Source organism: Teleopsis dalmanni, chromosome 2 (genome assembly GCF_002237135.1).
Source record: "Teleopsis dalmanni isolate 2A chromosome 2, ASM223713v2, whole genome shotgun sequence".
Lineage (NCBI taxonomy): Eukaryota > Metazoa > Arthropoda > Insecta > Diptera > Diopsidae > Teleopsis > Teleopsis dalmanni.
The window spans coordinates 4,884,994-4,908,018 of record NC_051847.1 but is presented as its reverse complement, the minus strand read 5'-3'; the positions used below and the strand labels follow the sequence as shown (position 1 = coordinate 4,908,018).

Below are 23,025 nucleotides of genomic sequence, written 5' to 3'. Positions count from 1 at the left end.
CTTAAACTATCAGAACAGATTTTTTTTGTGTATTTAATTTCGTACTCAATATCAAAAATTGCATGAAAGTCTCTTAGTGATTATTATTTTTATTATACGTGTTAACTGACAGTTGAGTGTGATATCCCAAAATAAAAAAGCTGATGAACATTTATTCACAATTACTATATGAATTTTGGTATGAGTAATTTGGAACTGATATTTTTTTAATATGAGGTAACATGTTTTTAAAATTTGCATAAAATTTTCTTAAACTCAATTTATTATATTATTTCTTTTATAATATTAAAAACATATTTTTTTTACATAAGCACACAAAATGTAGAAAATACCTGTAAACCTATGAACTTATTATTTTAAATATAATTAGAATATAATTACAGGTTACTTCGGCCTTTTAATAGACTGGTGCAATGTTAGCAGTTATACGTTATATATAATATATTAATACGTCAAAATATAAAAATAACATGTGTATGTATATATATTACGTATATGTATATGACCGTTACACGTCTATAAAAAAGTCTAATTAAGTAAATAATTTCGTTGAAATCATTAAAAAATTATTATATAATTTATGCATTATTACTAACATTACGAGTGCAAAAATTTGATAAAATTACATGGCAAATTAATTATATCATAGCAATGGGATACAAATCTTTGTGACAATAATTAATTTATCACTAATTTATCACTTTAGAAACAACAGATCTGTTAGTGCTCAATTGATATATAGAGTACAATAATATCTTAAAGTCAAACCTTTTACTTTATTGAAAGTCATTATTCATGTAATATGTAATATATGGTTGTACTAAAAGATACATTCTTCAAGCACTCCAAATTTGATACTTTCGATATAAGAATATCAATTTTCTTTTTTACATGAAACAGTTTTAATCATAAATAGAACTTAAATCATTCTAAATTTATTTAAAAGATTCTTCTATAAAATTTTCGATTAAATCTTTTTTACTAAAGCCATAGATGTAATCAATTTTATAAATCGAATATACAGTTATTATACATTTTGTATTAGATTTCCAGGTCATTTCAAAATATGAAATAACAAGAAACATTTGTCAATATTGTTTAGTCACTTTGAACGTATATCAATCCAATCTCATCTATAATAATTATTTGTACTACAATGATTAAAATTTGACTATCGTCATATTATACATTTTATGAAAATATTGGTTAATATATTAGCATTCGTAAATCGATTAAGCTTTAAAATAGTTGGATATCAGTTGCCGACTGATATAACCAAATTGCAAGTAATATATAAGTATCCAGAAAAATATCTTTTATCACTCTAATCATCAAATTAAGACAGAATGAGAAAAATACCCAAATATAGATTAAAAAATCATCGTGTGAGTAGTGACAGATGGCGCTGTTGTCATCACTAGCAAGGCATAAGTATACACGATTTTCACATGTTACTACTGCTGTTATAATCGCGACAACAATGCAGTTCTTCCGTGTTGCAAAAACTTTACCGCTACAGTGGTGACAAATTTTACCTCTAATTATTACTCTGACTTATCTGCACAAAAGTAAGTGTCAGGAAAGATGCTCAAAACGTATGTAAAAGTATGAAAGATACTTGATGGGGAGGCGAAGGTAAATACATCCTAAATACCTTCTTGAAAATAACATTTTAGAGCATTTTAATAACAAACAAACAAGAAAGTGTTTTACATTATCCTTTATATCTTTGTTTATATATTTTTCTTCACTAGCCACAAACATTCTTTGATCCTTTAAACTGATCGCATTGTGCAACATCATGACCGTGACAGTAACAGAAAACGACGCTATAAAAAAAAATAAGAAATAAAAAGTGCTACCTAACTGCACTAGCCACGCATAATAAAATTAAGCAAACAAATATAATAAAAAATAATGTAAAATATATAATAATGTGTATTGTAAAATGTACAATAATGTATATTGTAAAATGTACAATATAAGAGTATATTAAAAATATTTTTTATGTTAAAGTGTAGTTTTCTAAATCATAGATTAGTTTAGGTTAGATTATAACGGCGATGGCAAATCTTGTAATGCTATTCAAAGGAAGGTCTTGCAGTTGACCAAGTTACTCAAAAAAGAAAGCCTCCAAAGTGATAAGGCGGTGCCGCGCATATGGTAGACAAAACCAAAGCAGATCACCTCCGTAATAGCGATCACCTCTGCCTGAAAAACACTACAGAGATCTGGAAGGTAATAGTAAGAGGAACTAAAATATTATAAATTTTATAGAAATATTATGTGCTAAGTTTACTTCATTAATTATCGATAGTTAAGCCTTCACAACACTTGTTAACTATTTTATTTAAACAACAGATAAAATTTTTGTCCGTCATTATTTCAAAATTACTAAACAACATCAATACTGATAAGTTTATTCATTTATACATAAATCAATAGATAAGAAGTTATGAAGGCAGTACTTTTTTAAAAATTCAAAGGAAATTGTTAATTATAACGAAAGTTAAAATCTGTCCACATTCATATATTTATTGATGAATTTATTAATTTAAATATTGATGTACCCTGCTTTACTTATCCCCTCTTTACCTGAGGGGATCTACAGTTTCTACATTTAATTTTTAATAAAAATATTATGGATCATAAGATCTTACATTTCAAATGAATCCCTCTAATTTGTTAATCTGAAATTCTGAAATAAATGTAAATCTAATTTGAATAAACAAGTGAAATACAAGGATGTTAATGGTAATTAATTTCATATTTGTATAGATTGGTCTAAAAAAATTATTTAACAATTTTGCTTAGTATGGCAGCTCTGTCTTATCTTTGACTTAACTTTGATAGGCAATCGAATTGTAGACAATAAAAGCGTTTCGATAAATTCTTGAAGTATTTCTACAAAAATTATTTGCATTGTGAGTAAGAAAACATTTTTAAAAATTTTTCACAAAAACCTATATATAGAGAAGTACACTGTAAAAAAGCTTTAAAAACATTCCTTTCGATTAGAGAAATAAATAAGATAAAAGGTACAGAAATAGGAGAAATGTGTGATAAAAATTAATTTATTGAAGTATTGAATTCACAGATACTACTCAAGATTAGTACATTAAGCTAGGATTCTAATCTATATAAGATGTTGCTGAAATGCTGAATATTTAACTTTAAGTATGATATGTATCTTTGCACAATCAATGAGTACATTTATAAGCATAAAAGATTACATTACTTCAATTTTTTCCTAATCTCTATTATAAAAATAAAATTAATTACCGAGTCCATATTTGATCCATATTTTATAAACCATATATTTCTTTTGAGGGATATCATTGTTTGTGTTGGAACTAGAATCTGGTTTTTGACTGCTGTAGTAGTGTAGTGTATATAAAGCACTTTTATAAATTTTCATTCTTTAAATATTCAAAGATTTTATCAAGAAAAAACTAATAATAAAATACAATGGCTTCAGAAGCGTAGACTCAATGAATGTCTGAATGGTATTAATAATACCAATTAGTTTAGGTATATACATTTTTCACACTTTTAACAGTGTATTTATACACTGCGAATGAGAGCATGATCACAAAACAAACTATTCCGCGGTTCAGATACCAAACCCCTTTCTGAAATTAACGTTGAAAGTCAGTTGATAATGAAGTTGATAAGATGTGAGTTGTGCGGAGAAACTGCTACAATGTTACGTTTAAAATAAAAAGTTTTTAGTAACTTTTAACTTTTAATTAAAAAATGAGTAACACACAAAACAGTAACAGAGCTTTACGAGTAAAGTGAAATAAATACACAACAAGCCCCGCAAAGAATATGTAAAATATTTTAATGATAATTATTTGTTCAACTGTGTGAAATTTAATTTTACGAATTTAATAATAAAAACAAACCAAATAATCCCAACATGGCAACTGTTTGGGTAATGTACATTATTTTATCACTTATCATAGGACTCATCATAGTACTGGCAGCGATATTCTTCCGTTATAAAAGATATTATTGGAAATTTCTGGATGTGCCACATGATCATCCACGACCATTGCTCAGTGTGCTGGGTGCGATTAACAGAAGTGGCACTTATACTGAGAAAGAACGCCTTGACTATTATGACACGCTCTACAAAAGATTTAAAGGTACAGGTCCATTCTGTGGTTACTATAACGTTCTGCAACCTAGAGTTTTAGTATTAGATCGCGACTTGGTGACTCAAATATTAATCAAAGATTTCTCCAATTTCAATGATCGTGGCATGTATTACAACAGTAAAGTAGATCCACTCTCTGCAGATTTGTATCACCTTAAAGGCAGTAGCTGGAAGGAAATGCGCATAAAATTGGATCCCATATATAGAAAAGAACAAATGAGTTATCTTTTTACCAGTGTCTATGAAGAAAGCCATCATTTATTAACAGCATTTGAGGAAGGCTTACAAAATGGTGTCTTAAATGATTTTGCTCAAATAAAGCAAATAATTCATCGCTTTGTTTTGACCATAATAGCAAAGTATGTTTTTGGTATGGTCACCAACAGTCATCAAGATAAATCTATACTCGATGAATTTGACGCTATGACGCAGTTAGCTTTGACCACACAGCGACATGGGCGTTTTTTTAATGCACTACTTTCGCGACATCGGAGCACCGGACGCAAGTTAGGTTGTGGAGTGACAAATAAGAAAGCTGAAGAATATTTTCTAACGCTTATCTCTGAAGTAGTAGCTAATCGTGAAAAATTCGGAACTGATGCTTATGACTACATGCAACTACTCATCAACTTAAAGACACAAGAATATAGCACACATGAAACTGAAGACATAACAAACAGCAAAGAACTAAAGGAACATCTGATGAAGGAATTAGCTGCCCACGCCTTCGTTTTTCTGAGAGCTGGGCTTAATCCAATAGCTAACACAATATCATATGTCCTACATGAATTGGCTTTGAACCAATGGGCACAGGAGCGCGTGCGAAAAGAAACACAAACTGCTTTACAAAAAAATAACGAATTTAATTACGAATGCGTGCAAGCGATGAAATTTATGGGTCAAGTAATATCAGGTATGTCAGAAAAAATTAATGGCATCTAAAAATATCACATACGTAAATCATATATTTGTATTATTTTCAGAAACTTTACGATTGCACCCGGTCACTCCGTATCTAGTGCGCCGCACGTTGCATAATTATATTGTACCCAACAATCCCAGATATGTGATACAACGAGATATGTATGTTATAATACCCACTCATGCTATGCATAATGATGCTGAAATCTATGCAGAACCACATCTCTTCAAACCAGAACGATTTTGTGGAGAGGAAAATAGGTCGCGTGAACCAGGTACTTGGCTAGGCTTTGGTGAAGGTCCACGTGATTGCATTGGTAAGCACTTTGCTCAGCTTATAGTACGCATTGCGATTGCTCGGTTACTTACACAGTATAATTTCACATTGGATCTAAAAAAATTAATCGTTGAAAGTCAAACTGGAGCAGGGTTAAGTATAAGACGAATTTCTGCGCCGAAAGATGGCCAAGAAGCTAATGTGGTGATATAAAAGAGAATTTGTTTATATTAATGATCGATTTTATTTTTTTTTGTTAAAAATTTTTTATTTAATTACAAATTAAAAATCAAAAAACATTACTAATAACTTTTCTTTACAATACAAAAGGAGCGAGTTTAGATTGCAGATTTGCTTTAATCTGTACTCTGTACTGTATATGAGAATCATTATTGCGCCATTAAATAAACATTTGCAGATCAAACATTACAAACTCTCTTTGCATTCTGAAACAAAGAGAAACAGGTTCTACTGAGATCTCAGGTATCAACAGAATTTCTGTTTTGAGATTAATCGCATTTGTAGTTTAGTTGCTTTTCAACTTTTGGTGCGATTAAATCGGTCTAAAAATAAAGTTACGCTTATCGGCAAATATGGAATTTGTGCAACTAACAATTTTTTTATTGTTGTTGTGTTTCTCTTTAGCCTTTTATTGGCTAAAACAACAACAACAATACTGGTCTAAACGAAATGTTAAAGATGTACCAAATTCAATATTCTACTTTGGACGTACACAACATCTTGCTAACTTCTTGCAAAATATATACCAACGCTTCAAGGATAGTGGTGAAATATTTGTTGGAATATTTTCCATGTTTTCCCCTACTGCACTGATGATTGACTTAGACTTAATCAAGAATGTGTTTATTACCGATTTTGAATATTTTCCAGATCGAGGTTTCTATCATAATTTGAAAGATGATCCATTATCTGGTAATATATTGCGCATGGAAGGTGAACCATGGAAAAGACTGCGAGCGAAATTGACTTCTACATTTTCTTCCGCTAAAATGAAATATATGTTCAACACAGTATTGAATATAGGTGAAAATTTCCAGCACTCTATGCAAATTTTACTAGCCAATGGTGCGGCGGAACTTGAAATGCGTGAGTTATGTGCCAGATATACCACCGATGTGATTGCGTCTGTGGCTTTTGGATTGGACTTCAACACACTACAGAAACCTCAAACAGAGTTTCGCAAAAAATGTGACAAAGCATTTAATAGTTTTAATTTATTTGTGGAAAATGTAGGAGTAAAATATATAAAATTATTCCAGTCCCTTCATTTTCGTGCATTTCCGAAAGATGTCAACGATTTTTTCCATAAAATTGTGACAGAAAATATTGCTTATAGAGAAAATAACAATATAAAGCGCAACGACTTTCTGGATCTTTTAATTGAGTTAAGAAACACAAAATTGGAAAATGGAGAAAATATGTTGTCCATAGAAGAAATTGTGGCACAAGCATTTGTGTTTTTCATTGGCGGCTTCGAGACTAGTTCAAGTACTATGACTTTCTGCCTATTTGAATTGAGTCAAAATTTGGAAATACAGGAAATAGCTAGAAAGGATGTTTTGGACACCTTAGCAAAACACAATAATGAGTTAACTTATGAGAGCTTAAAAGAAATGAAGTACTTAAATAAAGTTTTACATGGTAAGTACAGAAAACATTACAATAACAACATATTTATTTTATTATAATAATAAAACATTATTACAGAAACGCTACGTAAGTACCCTGTTGGTCCTACTCTGAAACGTATGACTAGAAAGGACTATAAAATACCAAATTCAGAGCATATTATATGTGAAAATACAATAGTGGTTATACCAGTATATGCTATACATCACGATCCATCGATTTATCCAGAACCAGATAAATTTGATCCAATGCGTTTTAGCACAGATGCAGTGTTAAGTCGCCATCCAATGGCCTATTTACCATTCGGTGCGGGACCAAGAATTTGTATTGCTCAAAGATTTGGTATAATGCAAACATCATTAGGGCTGGCTATGTTATTGAAAAATTTCCGATTTTCCATTACTGATGAAACTCCAGATAAACTTGTGTTTGATAAAAGAAATATACGTGGATTAAGCGTTGCGGGGGGCATTAAACTGAAGGTAGAGAAAATATGAAAACTTTGTGCAAGAAAATTAATATAAAATTTTTATTTTGATTAACTGTAATTTATTGATTTACTTCATTTCAAAATTACTTATTTATTTACTAAATTGGAGCTAAAAACACTCCAAACTGATTGGTATTAATATATTAGAGATATTTTTAGCTGCATTGCAATTTCATTGTAAGAAATTTTATGAACAGTTTTGGTGTTGATTTAATGATACGATAAATATTATCTCAAATTTTTTTTTAAATAAAATAAAACAAACAAAATATTTTGTAGCAAAATCTACAAGTAAATAGGTATTTTAGAAATAAATTTATTAATGACATTATCAAGTAAAAATTTTAATATATTTTAATTCTTTTATGTATTAAGGTATTATTGTAATAATATTACAATTTTACATTTATACTACAGCTTGACACAATAGATGATATAAAAAATATTACTCATATTTATTATATTGTTTATTTATTGATTTTAATAACATATAAGTTAATTTACTTAATTTGGTAATTAAAAATAATTTGCTTAAAATAACAACTATAAAAGACTTTATATAAAAAGTAAAATAATAAATACTTAGTAAATTAAAATTCTATTACTTAGACTAAAAAGTAGACTTAGACTTGCTTTAGCTAGAAGAGCAAGCATAAGTTTTTGAGACTTTAACAGTTTTTATATAAAAATAATAATTATTTAAAATACATTATTATTTTTAATTTCGAAATTCTCTGGAAATTAATCATTTCATGACGAAGGTAAGCATGTATAAATCAGTAGAAAAATAAATAAATATAAATAATAATTAAAGAGTACTAATTGTTGGCTCCTTGGAAACGAAAGACGAGCATGGCACAGAGTTAGTAATAATTGTTTAGTCAGAAGGAGAGAATAAACTGCAGAACCCAATTTCGAGAAGAATATGGTCTCAAAAAGTGGAACTGACTCAAGACTATCAAAATTAATAACAAAAAATTTTTAAACAAAACTATATCTAATTTTTTTGTGATATAATTCATTGTCTTCATCTAATGTTTTATTAGCATAAAAATAATTCCTTTCTAAGGTACATTGTTTCTAGCGAAAATGAAGAACCTTAAAATATATAAGTATGTTACATGTATATATATAATTAATATGTGCATTGTAGATTAGTTGAAAAACATTTCAATGTGATTTTTAGATATTAAATTTAAATAACTTTGTAAATGTGTTAAACTTTTAGTTAAAATAATTGCTTTTAATTTATTTAATATACATCCTTTTAGCAAATATTTTCAATCCTAATAATTTAAATATATCTTGTATATTTCTTTAAACATTTAAACTGATAAAATTTTGGCCACTAATTTTATTACAATATAGGAATATTTATATACTACATATATTAAAAATAATTGTAAAAGCAATTACATATTTTTTTAATGTTAATCTACTTAATTGTTTAACAATAAAGGTCGGATTTTTGATTATTAGTTAAAACTTTCATATTTTTTTTGTTAACGATAAATTTAAATACATTAAGAAAATAAAATATATTTTAGTGTAATTGTTCGTATAGTTTTTTTGGATGGATTTTTAATTTTCACAGTCAAGACTATTTAGATATGTTGAGTGCAAGTCTTTAAATTATTCAAAATTAAGTATCGAATCGCTAAGCAAATTACTTTTGAGTGAAATATAATAAATTATGTAAAAGAATACAATTCTTTTATAAATCAAACTTTTTTACTCCACTTAAGAGTTAATGGAATGTCCTTATTTAAGCAATTTTTTTTTTGGCAACAATTTTTATGATAAATCAATGGTTTTACAAATATTGTTAAACATTAATAATATAAAAAAATTGCGCCTTTTGTGAAATCCACTAAGTGCTGTTTTCTATTCTACATTTTGAATGCTACGTTGCAGATCTACAAGTTCTACTCGGTCAGCTAATTTCTTTGTCGCAACCTATTTAGATGGCTTTTGCTTCATTTGTCGCACCTCAGGCTTTTCTTCATCACTTTGATTAGGCAATTTACTACGCAACATTTGTTCATGCACATACAATAACAACCCCACATCTCGGTGACCTGCTTGCCAAGCTATTTTAAATGCTGTGCTGCCATCCTATACAAAATATTAACAAGAACGAATTTTACAAAAAATCTGATTCGTAGAAACTTTTCTATTTCAACGTACCACATCCTGCAGCAAAGAATTGCATTCCGTTTGTGTAAGCAGTTGTTTCACAATGTCCACACGGCCATGTTCAGCAGCACACATCAGCGCTGAACTGCCATCCTCATCTTGTATGTTGATGTCAGCACCAGCTGCCAATAGCAGTTGTACCATATCGAGATTACCATGGGAAACAGCCAGCATTAGCGCTGTTTGGCAATGCTATTTAAGTAGTTATATGTAAATACAAATATAATTGTTACTTGATGAAGCTGTCTGTTAAGGAATTTATTTACCTACCTTCTTGGCTCGTACATTGACATCTGCCATCTGAAACAATCGTTCCACGACCGTACGATGTGCAGCACTCTTTAGTTTTGCCAATGCCACGAGCATCACACATGTGTATCCTGCATTATTCATTTGATTTACATTGCAAACCTTTGAATCCAGCAAAATGGATACAACATCGAAATTACCATGAGATACTGCGTAATGCATCGCCGTATTACCCTGGAAAAATCAAATTAAATTTCATTAATAAGGTTATTAACCACAACATATATTTAAACTTACATTAGCATCTGACATGTTCACACAATATTCCAATAACGGTACTGACAATCCCTCAAAGCAATCCAAATAATCCTCAACTTCATGTGGATTGGCCTGTTCACTGCTTGACACACGATACCATTCTTGTTGTATTACAGACTTAGCAGCCTTCAAACTTGACGAAGACAGAGGCTTAGCACCCATCTTTTTAAGCAAAGAGTTATTTAAAAATTTTAGAGCAGTTAGCACTTCTTTGTTAGGCAAAAATCTGCAAAAAAATGTTTTTAAATTCAACAAATAAAAAAATTCATTTGTACAAAACATACTTTTGTCTCGGTTCCGCTTCCTCAGTGGCTAACTTCTGTAGCAATGCTTTAGATGGCGGCCTCTCTTGAACTGTGATATCATCTGCTTTTCGTGCGTCTTGACTAGACTTAAGGACTGGATTCTTGCGACGTGCTCCTTTGGAAACATCTTTCAGTGAAGTTTGCGTAGGTTCGGCTACCGACACAGTCTGTGGCTGCACTTCGATCTCTGCAACGGCCTCAGTTTCTATCGGTGCTTTTGATATCGGCGCTGGTGAAGCATCTCGAGACCAACTTATGCTTACGCGTTTCTCTTCCTTGACTATGAGATCACCTTCAACCGCTTGCGTGAGTTCAAAACTGTTGTCGTTCTCCTGGGATTTGTTACCATTTAATGACTCATTATTTCTTTTGGCGCTTAATGGTTGGCGTGTTGCTGCTACTTTAGTGTTTGTAGGCGCGGGTATAAAACTTTGTGTTTCACTTGCAGAGTCAAGTTGTTGAAAACTAGCAACGGTCGGTGTCTTCTCATGTAAAGAACTATATATAAGAAATTTAAAAAATTTATTACAAAAAATTAAAATATTACATAACTAAAAAATGTTTTTTAATAAATATTTTGCGCCTTACGTGAGCAGCACCGCGGAGCAGCCACTCACCAGCAGTGGATAGCAAGTAAAACCACTTAAACTAGAAAACATATCATCAGTTTTTCTGTCTACTAAATAAAATAACACCGAAAATGCACTATGAAAACTAAAAACTTAAAGGCGGCAGCAAAAGATAACGCATTTAACAGAAACTATTTAAGCCCTTTTGGCGCATAACGAAAACACCGAACTGAAACCATGAATATCGTAGCCAAAATTATGAAGGTCATGTTGGTACTACGACAAAGCCATATTATATGTAAGAACTCGGAGAGCGCATGCCTGGCATATGTCAAGTAGACAAAATTATAAATAAACAGTATGAAGCATGAAGCATGAACCATGAAGCTGGAGTAGGTCAGGTCAACAAACATAGAAATCTAGTATTGTTCGTATGCGGTGACACGGTTTGCGTTGATTGGGTTGTGTATTTACTAAGTGCTGTGGTGAATATATTCGTGGTGAATCTTGGAAATCTGCATAATCTAATTCGTGCTGGTGCATAATTCTAGTTTCTAGAATTTTGAAAGGATATTTAGGAATAAAAATAAATATTTAAACGCCTAATAGAATCCTTCTCAGTTGTCATCTTAATAGTTAATTGTAATATTTTCATGAAATAATGATGACTTAATATTGATACATGTAGATATATACCGGCTTACTAAACTACAAAAATATTAAGAAAGTACTAAATTTAATGTAGCTACTTGATTTTAATATCACAATAAAAAAATACTAGCACTTGCAGGATACTTAACAATAGTAACTAAACTAAATAACCGTGGCTCTAAGAAGTAGAGGCGAGTAATTACCTTTCAATTTTTTTCTCCGGACTTAGTGGTGGTGTCGGTACAGTGTAGGTATTTTGGCGTTGAAACAAAAATTGCCTGCGGACTGGGACGGGACTAGGTAAAGGTTTTGGACGTGGTATCTTTGAATCTACTGCACGTGTTGGTAAGGGACTCGCTGACACTTTGGAAAAATCTTTTGCCAAATGTTTAATGGCATCCTTACAGGAATCACAGTAATTATCAGCGCATGCAATCGATATATGCGGTTTTATAATTTCTCCGCAGCCGATATCACGTTTATGCACTTGTTCAGTATTTGATCCAAAGTGTCGAATACTAGCGGAAGGTAGTGTATTTGTACCGCTATTACGTGTTTCTGGTTTGGGTGGTATTGGCTCTGGATTTGAATCTGGTTCCGGTGTAATGGGTCTAGCGACTTCATCAACACTGGTTTGTGTGGTACATAATTGTATAAGACCACTTGTGTCTGTCTGCCGACTTATAGTATCAACTTGGCTCTGTGTACAACTATTTTGCATTTCCGGAACGTGCTGTACTCCCACCGTATGAACTACAGTTGCTGATGTTTGATTCCCTTCACTGCGCACGGCCACAGGCATGCTCTGGGTACCAATTGTTTTGCGTTTTATTGTTAATTTTTCATTTTCTCCCAAACTGAAAGTATTGCTACGGGGTGGCATTTCCATTTGTTTCAAAGACATTGCATTTCTAGATTGTGAATCAGTATCTTCAGTGCCACAAGCCACAGTGCGCTTGCTACTGGCACATTTTTCGCATAGCACATCATTAATACTATGCTCGGAAGAAGCAACAGTACGCACACTGGGCTTACAAGTCACGAAACTCTCTCGCGTTTGTGGTTTTGCCAAAACTGCAACTGCATACTTTTGTACCGGTTTTTCTAACGCCGTTTGTATGCTGCTATCACGTACACCTAATTTCGACACATACATCTGCGTACCGACCGATATTTGTTTTTTCAATTGTTGCAACGTGCGTTCTTCTTCATATTTGGTTACTGCGGTTGCAACACGCTCTTCCATTTGAAGGTGCGAATAGAGCGTCTCAGTAATGGTACCTAAGTTTTGATCTGGATTTGTGCCAGTTGTACGGAAGCTTATGATTGGCGACCCGACAGCAATGTCACGTGTTGTGTGTAATCCACACATTGTGCCTACATCACGTTTTAATGGCGGTTTTGCCTGCTTCTCTGAGGAGCTAGAGTTGGTACGTAACCGAGCGCCAAGACTTTCGAGTGCAACAGGACTAATGCGTTGTGGTGTGAACTGTACAGGGGAAGGAAATTTCGGACTAACTGCTGGACTGGGGGATGATGACAAACGAGTCGTATCACGTGCACGCAATAACTCGTCATCCTTACGTTGAACTGTCTGCTGCAGCAGTTGTTTTTCATCACGTAATTGTGTGAGTTCGCGCTGAAATGAATTGAATTTTACTTTTTTCTATTTTTCTAAACTTTTAATACAAATGCCACTTACTTTCAGTACAGGTATGCTTTTAACTTGTTCCTCTAAATCCTTCATGCGTTTCAAGCTAAGTGCCATCTGTTCGCGTATGTTGAATAATGTTTGTGCATCTGCGCTATTAGAATCGGCACCTGCAGCTGTGGTAGTTGAGCGTAATGCATCTTGTACTTGTTCACTCAAAGGAGATTTACTGATCTGTGTAGAATTTGGGCTAAAAGATTTTGTCTGGACTACATGACGTCTTGGTGGTGGTGCTGGTGGTGATATAACTTCCACTGGTGATTTGGCATTTGCTGCCACAGTTGCTTGTACGTATGACTCATACTTTTGTTCACCTGGTGATGGTTTTTGATGAAATGGTAATGAAACAGTGCGACTATATAATCGGGAGGCACGAGGAGATTTGTTACCAGACACGCAGGAATCTAAAACAAAATGAAAATGTTAATAATATTATACAATAAATTTTAGAAAACTTAATGTTTTGACGAATTTTGCTTTACAATTGTGTACATCTGTTTTGACTAAAACAATTTTAATTTGCAAACTTTCCATCGGCGTGAACAGAGGCAACTAAATTACTCTCTATTTGAAAACGAATGCATTACTAATTCGCACTAAAATAAAATAAAATTTGTAATTAATTATACGCGGCATTGATTAAAACAAAAATGCAAAAATCTAAAACTCAATGTCGACAAAATCCAGTTTTGAGGTTTTCTCCATTTTGCTTATGGCAGAAAACAAACTAAAAAAGTTGAAAACAATGAACCACTTCCGTCTAAAAATCTGGCGGCAAATGATTCAAAATGCTATAGAAAATCAGCTGAAACATGACGATAAAATATAGACAAAAAATCAAATAAATTTTGGATTCCGGTGATTTACGTATCTTCTACCTTTTTGATAACCGCGTCAAAACTGCAATATATATTCAGATCTTTTGCATTATTCTAACACTGTACTAGAGTAGTAAAATTGCTGCGAAAGTTTGATACAGAATTAGGTCAAATAATCATAATTATATTATATTTAAAAACAATTCAATTATATTATATTATTGACAAAAATACTTACAATTATATAGAAAATTTTTAACTAATATCAACAGAGATGAAGAAATATGTAATTAAAAACCACAAAATTATAATAACAATTAGTTGTTAACTAACTGATCGCTGACTAGGTGTGTTAATAATTCTTTGAATTAATTATTTATTTTATAATATTTTAACTTCTTCAAGCCATGAATACTACATAGACCTGTGATAAATTGTCATTATTCTTTCATTTTTATATTCCTACTATTCTGTAATAACTTCTAAATGCTGTCCAATAAATTATTGATTCGCTATGGTTTGGCTATTTTATCTAACAGAGTTCCGTCAATAATCAACCAATAGAAAATAATGACAAAATTGTATAAAAGATATTATGTATTTAATACTACAGTATAATAACATATATATAAAAATATTTTACATAAAAATACGCACAATTCTGCCACCAGCTTTTTACATTTTTTTCACCGATATTCTCTTCCTTTTTCCGGTTAACCATAGAAGAAGATAAGTCCTCACAACTTTCTTCAACTGAAGTTGCAATATCAGTCTGAGTTAGCAGCTTCTTTTTGTTGTGTTTAAATTTTTTAGTCAACATTTTAGTTCCACTTTTATAATAATATTTATATATAACAGCATTTCAATATGTTATATATTTCTATAAATAGTAATAATCATCCCTACATTCTTCTACATAGATATTTTTCTTATAATGAAAACATTATAAGAACTCTTACTGTTTTAAACTACTTATTTCAATGTAAGCATTGCAAATATAAGCAAATAAATAAAAAAAAATTTAAACAAATTTATTTACAATATATAAAAGTGTTCTGAGTACATATGTACATATGAATATATATATACGAGTGTATAACATATATAGAAAAGGTCAAACGCTGTAATCATTATCGTTAATGTCGCCTATAAAAAGTAATAAAGTGAAATACTTAGTACAATCGAATAGAAATACTTGCGTTATGTATATTAAACAGGGTTATCCGTTTTGTGGTTGCAAAAGTAAAAGTAAATAAAACACTCTTATGATTAAAGTTTTATTTCAATATATATTTTGGAGCTTGACATTAGGTGCGAAGTACAACTTCATTTAAATATCCTTCAGGGTATATCATACAATACATTATCGGTTTTGGGAAAGCTTTCAGATACTTCTCACACAGTTAAGTATAATTCTATCATTACTTGGCGGATGTTCTTCATATATTAACAAGTGGTATATTAGTTGTAAGTTAACTTCTTTAGAAACTTAAGTTATTTAACAATTATTACATTATATTAAGTTTACTACAAACACTTATAATAATTAACTTTATCGAACTAATAAATCAAAACACATATTTATTAATAATATAATTTATAATTATTAATAATTTTACTAAATATCTTCCCATTTCTAAACAAAACATAAATCGCACTGGCGAAAATCTATCTCATATTAAGATTTTTAAATCTCCCACATAAGCAAATATATATACATTTGACTAATGAAAGAGATAATGTTAGTTCCATTTAATTCTCATAAATACTGATAATGATAACAATTTTTGGTGTGTTTTTGAAACTAAGAAAATATATTAGCAGAATAAACAAGTGAATAAAAATCTGATAGATACACGTTGGAATGAATCTCAATGAGTAATTTTTGTATAATTTTAGAAAAACGGAGCTCATCTTTGCAGATAAGCTATTTTGTTTAAAAGCAAAACAATTTTTTTTGTTTTCAATTATTTAATAACAAAATGTTTGAAAGTCATTAGCCTCTCTGAATATTACTATTGCCTACTTTTGAACCACCTACGAAGTATGTCTTCGCTGAAATAAATATATACAAAACAAGAAGAACCGCATTGAATATATTTAGATTATCTGAAAATATGATTGAAAATTAAATCAAAATTAAAGAATATGTGAATTGGAGTTTCAAGTTTTATTAGCAATTATTATTCGCAATATTTATGTTAACTATAGACTTATATTACTAAAATTACTAAGAGTTTTAACTTCTGTTATATTCAATTCAAAATCATGTGAAGAATCTTAGTTTAATAAATAATATCATAGATGGTAAAATCTACCATAGGTTCTAGGTGATTTAAGCCCTGAGTTTTTCCTATATACATGGTAACACAGTTGGCCAATAGACCTAAGCTGATCAACTATTGATCGCCGGTATAACCTAACCTAACCTAACCTAACATAGATGTTCATAACTTTATAGCCTTTAGAACTTTTCTGTTTTAAACAAAAAAATTTCAAAACACATATTTGAGTTTAATTCTTTATCTACCTATTGACTTTTTTCGGATTTTTGCTCATTATGTCCCACTGTGCGGCATGCCCCATACATTAAAACAACAATAAAAATAATAACAATAATAGCAGTAGCGAAAAAGAAGGAAAATTAAACAAAAAGAATAAATTTAATCTCAATAATGTAAATAAGTTACTAAGGTAGTTAACTTATGCCTCGCGAAGATACGATTGACAACCATAATTAGTAGTCGAATGTGGTTTGCATGTGAAAACATACAACAGTATTGAGACAGCCACAGTGGTAGCCACAAAAGTCAAGCTGATTGAACTTTGTGGTACAATGGATAGAATTATAATTTGCGGTTGTCATTATACTTTAAAAATGTCACTTCCAAGTGGACTTGTTTTTATGTTTTAAAGGAAAAAAAAATATCATTAATAATAATGAGAGTAATAATGATATTGGAGAAGACTTGAATCCTGTCAAAGGTTCATTGAATATTATTACTAAGTTTAAAATTATTAAAGTTATATAAAAAGTATAATTATTTTTTAATATTTTAATAGAGAATAAAAAGCATCTAATCATATATCCGTAATGACAACAACAAGTTGTCTCTTACCATCGGTCTTAAAAATTTCTATAGAAAACCTTTCTTACGAGCGGTTCCTTTCGGTTCTATATTTCATATAAGAACTAATTTCACTAAATTAAACTATTGTATTTACAATATTTAATTATTTAAAACCTAATTAAATAATTATATCAAATAATATTTCTGTAGACTTTTGAAACATTGATTTATTTATTTTTTTTTTTTTGTTGTACTTAAACTGTGTAAAATTTTGACCATTAACGTACACACTTTTACAATTAATTTAAAGAAAATAAAAACTTAATTTAAAAAATAATATCTCAAAATACTAAAAACATTCAACTTGGCTATGTAAGAATCAAGGCAATTTTTCAAATCTATTTTTTAAGAAAACTAGACTATTTATAGTCTTCGCGTGTGACGTGTTTTTACTGTGAGAATTTTTGTTTTAAGATATTTAGATACTTAAGTTGTTTTTTTTTCTACAAAAATCAAAAAATGAATCATCAACAACGAAGCAGAATAGTTCATATATTTTCAAAAAATAAAAAATATATCTGGCATATCATTGCTCTGCGATAGAAATGTTTGTTGTTATGAAAACATGAGCATTTGATTTAGAGTTCATTTGATTTATCTTAGTTGTTTTGACACAATTAAAAATCGCATTAATCACGTATTTAATTTAGGCCTATTAAGTGTACGTGAGAAGTTTTGATGGAAATAAAATTAAAATAACAAAAAACTTAAGTAAAAAATTAGAATTCATACTGTGATATTTTTAACTTTTAAATTAATTGTGCTATCCCACCTACAATGGAGCAAATGGATTACCATAAAGCCCAACCTTAAATATTTCGGCAATAAAAAAATTGACAATGTTCCAATAAATAAAATAAAATACTTTTTTATTACATTTCGTAACATAATCGAATTATTAATTAGAATTTTACTTAAAATTTGCAAAGTAATTATTAAATATACTTAAACCGTATATGTTTTGTTGAATTTTTGTGGTTCTGTTATTGGAATTCAATTGAAGTTTCTCAAATTTAAAAAACTAAATATGTAATAAAGTATGTAATAACCTCAAGACATTCTATATATGTTTATAATAATAATTTAATCATTTTTTGTTAACAAAACATAAATGTTTTACTAACTGTTTTTTATTTAAATAAGTCTTCAAATTAAAAATTTATTTTTGAAATAAAAAATTTATAAATTTATTAAAAAAGTTTTTGTCAGAAGTGGGATTCGAACCCACGCCCTCAGAGAGGACCAGAACGCTCAGTAACTCACAGTGTGAGTAAGATTGCTCTTGAGTCTGGCGCCTTAGACCGCTCGGCCATCCTGACATGTTTGTACTATCGATTTTTTTTTATTTTTATATTAATAATTATTCACAACTTTATCAATTTATATTTGAATTCTAATTTCGATCAAGCAAATCCTAATTTTATTGGATATAAAACTAAAAAATTGGTTAATATAAAACACATTAAATAAACGTAACATACATATATACAATATAAAATTCATAAAAGAACTACAAGTATTTAAATAATTTTCTAAACATTTTCAAGTTGTGGCAAAAATAAACTAAATTTAAAAATCCCAAAATAAAAAACTTTTTTGATTCATTAAATGGAACTGATGCCAAATCTGTGCTAGTCAGATTAAAATTTTGAAATGCAGGGCTTAAGACAATTAAATTTTGGCGCCTAAACTGCAGCTTTCCTAAAATTGACAGAAATACGCGATTATCCATTTGACATTTCAAGTATTTATAATAATGGCGCCATAAATAAAAAAATTGTCATTTGCAATTTATTTGAAATTTCGCGCATAAATTTTGTTTTGTCTAAGTCCATTTGAATTATATTTTCCAATATTGTAGTGACAGCTTCGCCACACGATTGCATCAACACAAGTAGCAGAAGACATAATCATTTAAACACTTCACACTTACCGAAAACATCAAAGCAAGGTTCCCACGCATACCCATTCCGCTTCTCGTGTGAGCTGAATCCATTCATTTTGATTGTGGTATTGTTGTTGCGATCACTGGATACGCCATTAAACGCCACGCCATTCTTCTTGCGTCTCATCGAAGTACGTTCCAGAGTTCGCTCAAAATCGCTGCATACCTCATCCAGCGCATCACGTAAAAATGCACGCGTCTCTGGGGGACTGATGGTGGTTTTTGTGCGACGCAGTGTATAGGGCACATCACTTTCAGTGCCTCTTATAGACGAGCAAGTGGATGATGCAGTGCCAAATGGTGACTCAGCACGTGTTAGGCCACCGTAAGTGAATCGTGGCACTGATGACGAACGCGGACGTGTCTGCTGATATGGAGTGGAAGTGTGTGGAAGGCGTGGTGAATCTGGTTCTGTTTCGTACGTTACCTGTCAAATGAAAAGCATAGAATATTTAAAAGAAAGTGTGAAAATCTCTTAATTTATACAAAGTGGAAATGCTTTACAAGACATAACTAAAAGACAGCAGACTCCTTGCCAGACTGTCGCCATAAGAAGTGCAGACACTGTTTTTGCGCACTTTGAAGTTTAAATCTTGTGACGAATTTCTCGATTAGGCAAACTCTGCACAAATGCAGCATATCAGCATAGACTACTCCCGCATATAATTCTGAATATGACACGAATTGGCCATAAAGTATTATAAAATAACGATTATAAAAACTTTTCACTAACAAGAAGAAAGAAAAGCAAATTTAATTACTGCCACATCAAAGTAATTTCCTGACAGGGTGCCTGAAATGTTTGACTCGGACAGCATAAGCACTTCAATTGATTCTTGTCTTGGTTAATGTTAATTAAGTGTAAGTCTACGGCTGCAATTTGCAACAAATAAGATCCATGCTAGAAAATATTTTTAATGATGCATTATTGAGATGCAAAATGGCTTTCATCAAAAGTCTGCGGCAATTTGAAGAGTCTACGACTCCTAATATTCGTATTGGCTTACACAAATATGTGAAACATCAGAAGGATCAATGCTAACGTTCAAAATCCATTCACTTAAACACCGACTTTGCAGTCAATAATAAACATATACTAAGATGATTGAAAAGTCTAGCATTTTAATTCATTTATCATATTTAAAACTCACCTCTGGCACAGCTTGAACGCGATCAGCGGCATCCCACTGCTCGAAGAGGCTCTCCATACCCAGCATGAATTCCATTGATATGCGCGAACGCCGATTGGCGCGTCTTCGCAATTCCTCCTCTGATGGCTTAGCATTTGCCAGCGATTCGCAGTAGCGCACGAAATCCAAGTCAATGTGGTACCCGTACGGGCAGCAATCGCAACTGCGCACATTTGCAGTTTGTGGCAAGCGACCTACAGCAATGCAAACAAAAGATATTTTAATAAAACAATCAAAAGAATTAAAGTCTTAAAGTCTTAAAGTCTTACAACTAAAATATGTTAACCAAAGCAATTCTTCATTGTAATGAATTGCAGATTGCAGAAGCAGCTGCATGTGGTAGGTTTGGTTTCCATAACAGATATCCGTAAACAGATATCAATTGAAATTCTCCAGAAATGACAAATGTGCAGTTTCAAAGAGGATGAGAAATGCTACTATGAAATTTGAATTCAAAACGAAAATTACCATAATTATAAATTGATGTTTGATACTTTTGAGGCGGACGTAGGAGTAAGCAGATTCATTTCAAATTAATGGTTAAATCAAAGTCAAGTTTTCTGTCGTTAAATAACTTAAGTTGAGAAATATTCATATTCAAATATTTCTAAAACGTTTTTTATATACAAAAAGTAAATCTATATAATTATATACAACACAAATTACATATAATAACTTAGAGAATGGGTCATCGTTCTGAATTAGAAATCTCACTTTCTCGTCGTGCCTTCTAGACTATAACCAAGTAAGAGATATGATAGCTATAAGTAACGTCCTAGATAGAACTACTTCGAATCTTCATGCCTGTAATAGCTGAGTTAGCACGGCTTTCTGTAGATAGCAAATATCTGTATGTATTGTACTCATATTTGCAGGCAAATGTAAAAATTTAGTAATAGTTTATAAGATATAATGTTATATGGTTATGTTATATCAACAATACCTAATAAAATCTACAAAATTAACAACTTGTTTCATATTTACTAGTATGTTAAATAAACTAATAGCTGAAAATTATTACAATATGTAAAAAAAATTCACTTCAGTAAGAAATATAAAGTTTTCATTTGCAATCCTTTTAATATCAAGAGCAACTCTCCTGATCTATGATCGAAATGAAACAAGTGATACATTGTTAAGTCCAAAACTAACCAAAGAAGTATTATTATTATTAATAAAATTTTCGACGAGATAGGCCAGAAGAGTCCTATTGCACCAATGTCACTTAAGATTACACAAAGCCCTTTAAAACCTTGTGAACAAAGTCCAGATCTGTCTTAATCTGTTCTAGTGTCCGAAATTCCATATGAAATAAGTTTCTTCTGTAAGTTGTTAAAGCTGGACAGTCACAAAGAACTTTGATTGTAGTTTCCTCATCTTCGAAGCATAATCTGTATTCCGAATTAGCAGATAATCGTAGTTTATGAAGATGATATTTCAAACTATAATGTTCTGTAATGAAACCTGTTATCAACCCTAAATTACCTCTGGAGAATTTAAGAATGTTTTTGTAGGAGTACGGTTTGATCAGTGTTTTGCTTTGTCTAAAACCAAAGAGGTAAAAAGCACTTATAACTGCCACAACATCCGACCACAAAACAACACCTCTACATTTCACTTAAATAATAAGTGATATATAATAAAAAATCAAAATTTTTTTCCAAAAATTCTTAATCATACAATCAAAAAAATTTTCTTAATAAATTACTTCTCCTAACCATTAAATCTTTCATAAGTAAACACAACTTCAGCTTAACTCGAACTTCAAGGTCAAGTATACAATATCCACGTATCTAAAATCACGAAAAATTACTTCCGAGAAATAACCAACAAAAATTTACAAAAGCACAAAAACCAAATTTAGGTGCTTTAAGTCTTAGGAAGACAAAACCACAAAATATGTGGCATATAAAAGCTACAAGCGACCACACCTGCCTCGCTCCATCCGAATCTAAAAATTTAATTGCCAAAGCTAAAGGCCAAATTTAAGCCAAATAAAAACTCGCTGGCAGACTTAAAGGCCAAATTATGATCCAAAAAAAAAAAAAACAAAGTCCAGAAACAAAACACAAATTGCAGATGACAGTGTCTCGAAATGGATTTCTACCTGCTTTTATGTTGGCTGTTGGCTTGCTAGCCCTGTTTTTTCTCTTTTTCCATTTGGACAAACATAAACTTACTTTGAACTTTATTTGAAGCATGTAGATATCTTGGATTTTTATTTTTCGGATTTCTTTGCCTTTTATCATATGCAAACCGATGCCACAAATAACACCAAAGCACCAAAAACACGTTCAAGAACATTTATAGATACAAAGATACGAATATACGGATATACTTGTACGGATTTCTTTTGATTTTCATAAATTTTAAATTTCGTCGTCTATATTTTAGGCGTTTTATTTTCATACTGAAATTGTGTTAACGAAAATGTCATTAAAT

At 30.9% G+C, this 23,025-nt stretch overlaps 3 protein-coding genes and 1 non-coding gene across 9 annotated transcripts in view; 2 read left to right on the top strand and 2 right to left on the bottom strand.

Annotated features, from left to right (window-relative positions):
• The first annotated feature begins 3,661 nt into the window (after window positions 1-3,661).
• On the top strand, window positions 3,662-5,620 carry LOC119685543 (probable cytochrome P450 317a1). Its single transcript, XM_038099852.1, has 2 exons — window positions 3,662-5,075; window positions 5,146-5,620. The coding sequence occupies exons 1-2, from the start codon at window positions 3,923-3,925 to the stop codon at window positions 5,571-5,573; spliced, it is 1,581 nt and encodes a 526-aa protein (XP_037955780.1). The 5' UTR covers window positions 3,662-3,922; the 3' UTR covers window positions 5,574-5,620.
• A 97-nt stretch (window positions 5,621-5,717) lies between these two features.
• LOC119685541 (probable cytochrome P450 6a13) lies at window positions 5,718-7,740 on the top strand. Its single transcript, XM_038099851.1, has 2 exons — window positions 5,718-7,022; window positions 7,089-7,740. The coding sequence occupies exons 1-2, from the start codon at window positions 5,954-5,956 to the stop codon at window positions 7,505-7,507; spliced, it is 1,488 nt and encodes a 495-aa protein (XP_037955779.1). The 5' UTR covers window positions 5,718-5,953; the 3' UTR covers window positions 7,508-7,740.
• A 1,163-nt stretch (window positions 7,741-8,903) lies between these two features.
• LOC119685540 (KN motif and ankyrin repeat domain-containing protein 1) overlaps window positions 8,904-23,025 on the bottom strand; it is a 45,436-nt gene continuing 31,314 nt past the window's right edge. For 2 of the 6 annotated variants that reach the window (XM_038099846.1, XM_038099847.1), the window contains 9 exons: window positions 20,545-20,777; window positions 19,382-19,820; window positions 13,491-13,903; window positions 11,992-13,427; window positions 10,548-11,066; window positions 10,243-10,489; window positions 9,967-10,179; window positions 9,688-9,888; window positions 8,905-9,615 (listed from right to left, as the gene is read on the bottom strand). In XM_038099846.1, the coding sequence (XP_037955774.1) occupies window positions 9,457-9,615; window positions 9,688-9,888; window positions 9,967-10,179; window positions 10,243-10,489; window positions 10,548-11,066; window positions 11,992-13,427; window positions 13,491-13,903; window positions 19,382-19,820; window positions 20,545-20,777 (3,860 nt within the window). In that variant the 3' untranslated portion in view covers window positions 8,905-9,456. Of the gene's footprint in view, window positions 9,616-9,687; window positions 9,889-9,962; window positions 10,180-10,242; window positions 10,490-10,547; window positions 11,067-11,156; window positions 11,312-11,991; window positions 13,428-13,490; window positions 13,904-14,974; window positions 15,142-19,381; window positions 19,821-20,544; window positions 20,778-23,025 lie in introns of those variants that run through there. The other 4 variants (XM_038099845.1, XM_038099849.1, XM_038099848.1 and 1 more) reach the window with 4 other exon arrangements.
• Trnal-caa lies at window positions 18,652-18,767 on the bottom strand. The gene is made up of 2 exons: window positions 18,730-18,767; window positions 18,652-18,696 (listed from the first exon to the last, which is right to left on the bottom strand). It is a non-coding gene; the product is annotated as a tRNA-Leu (tRNA).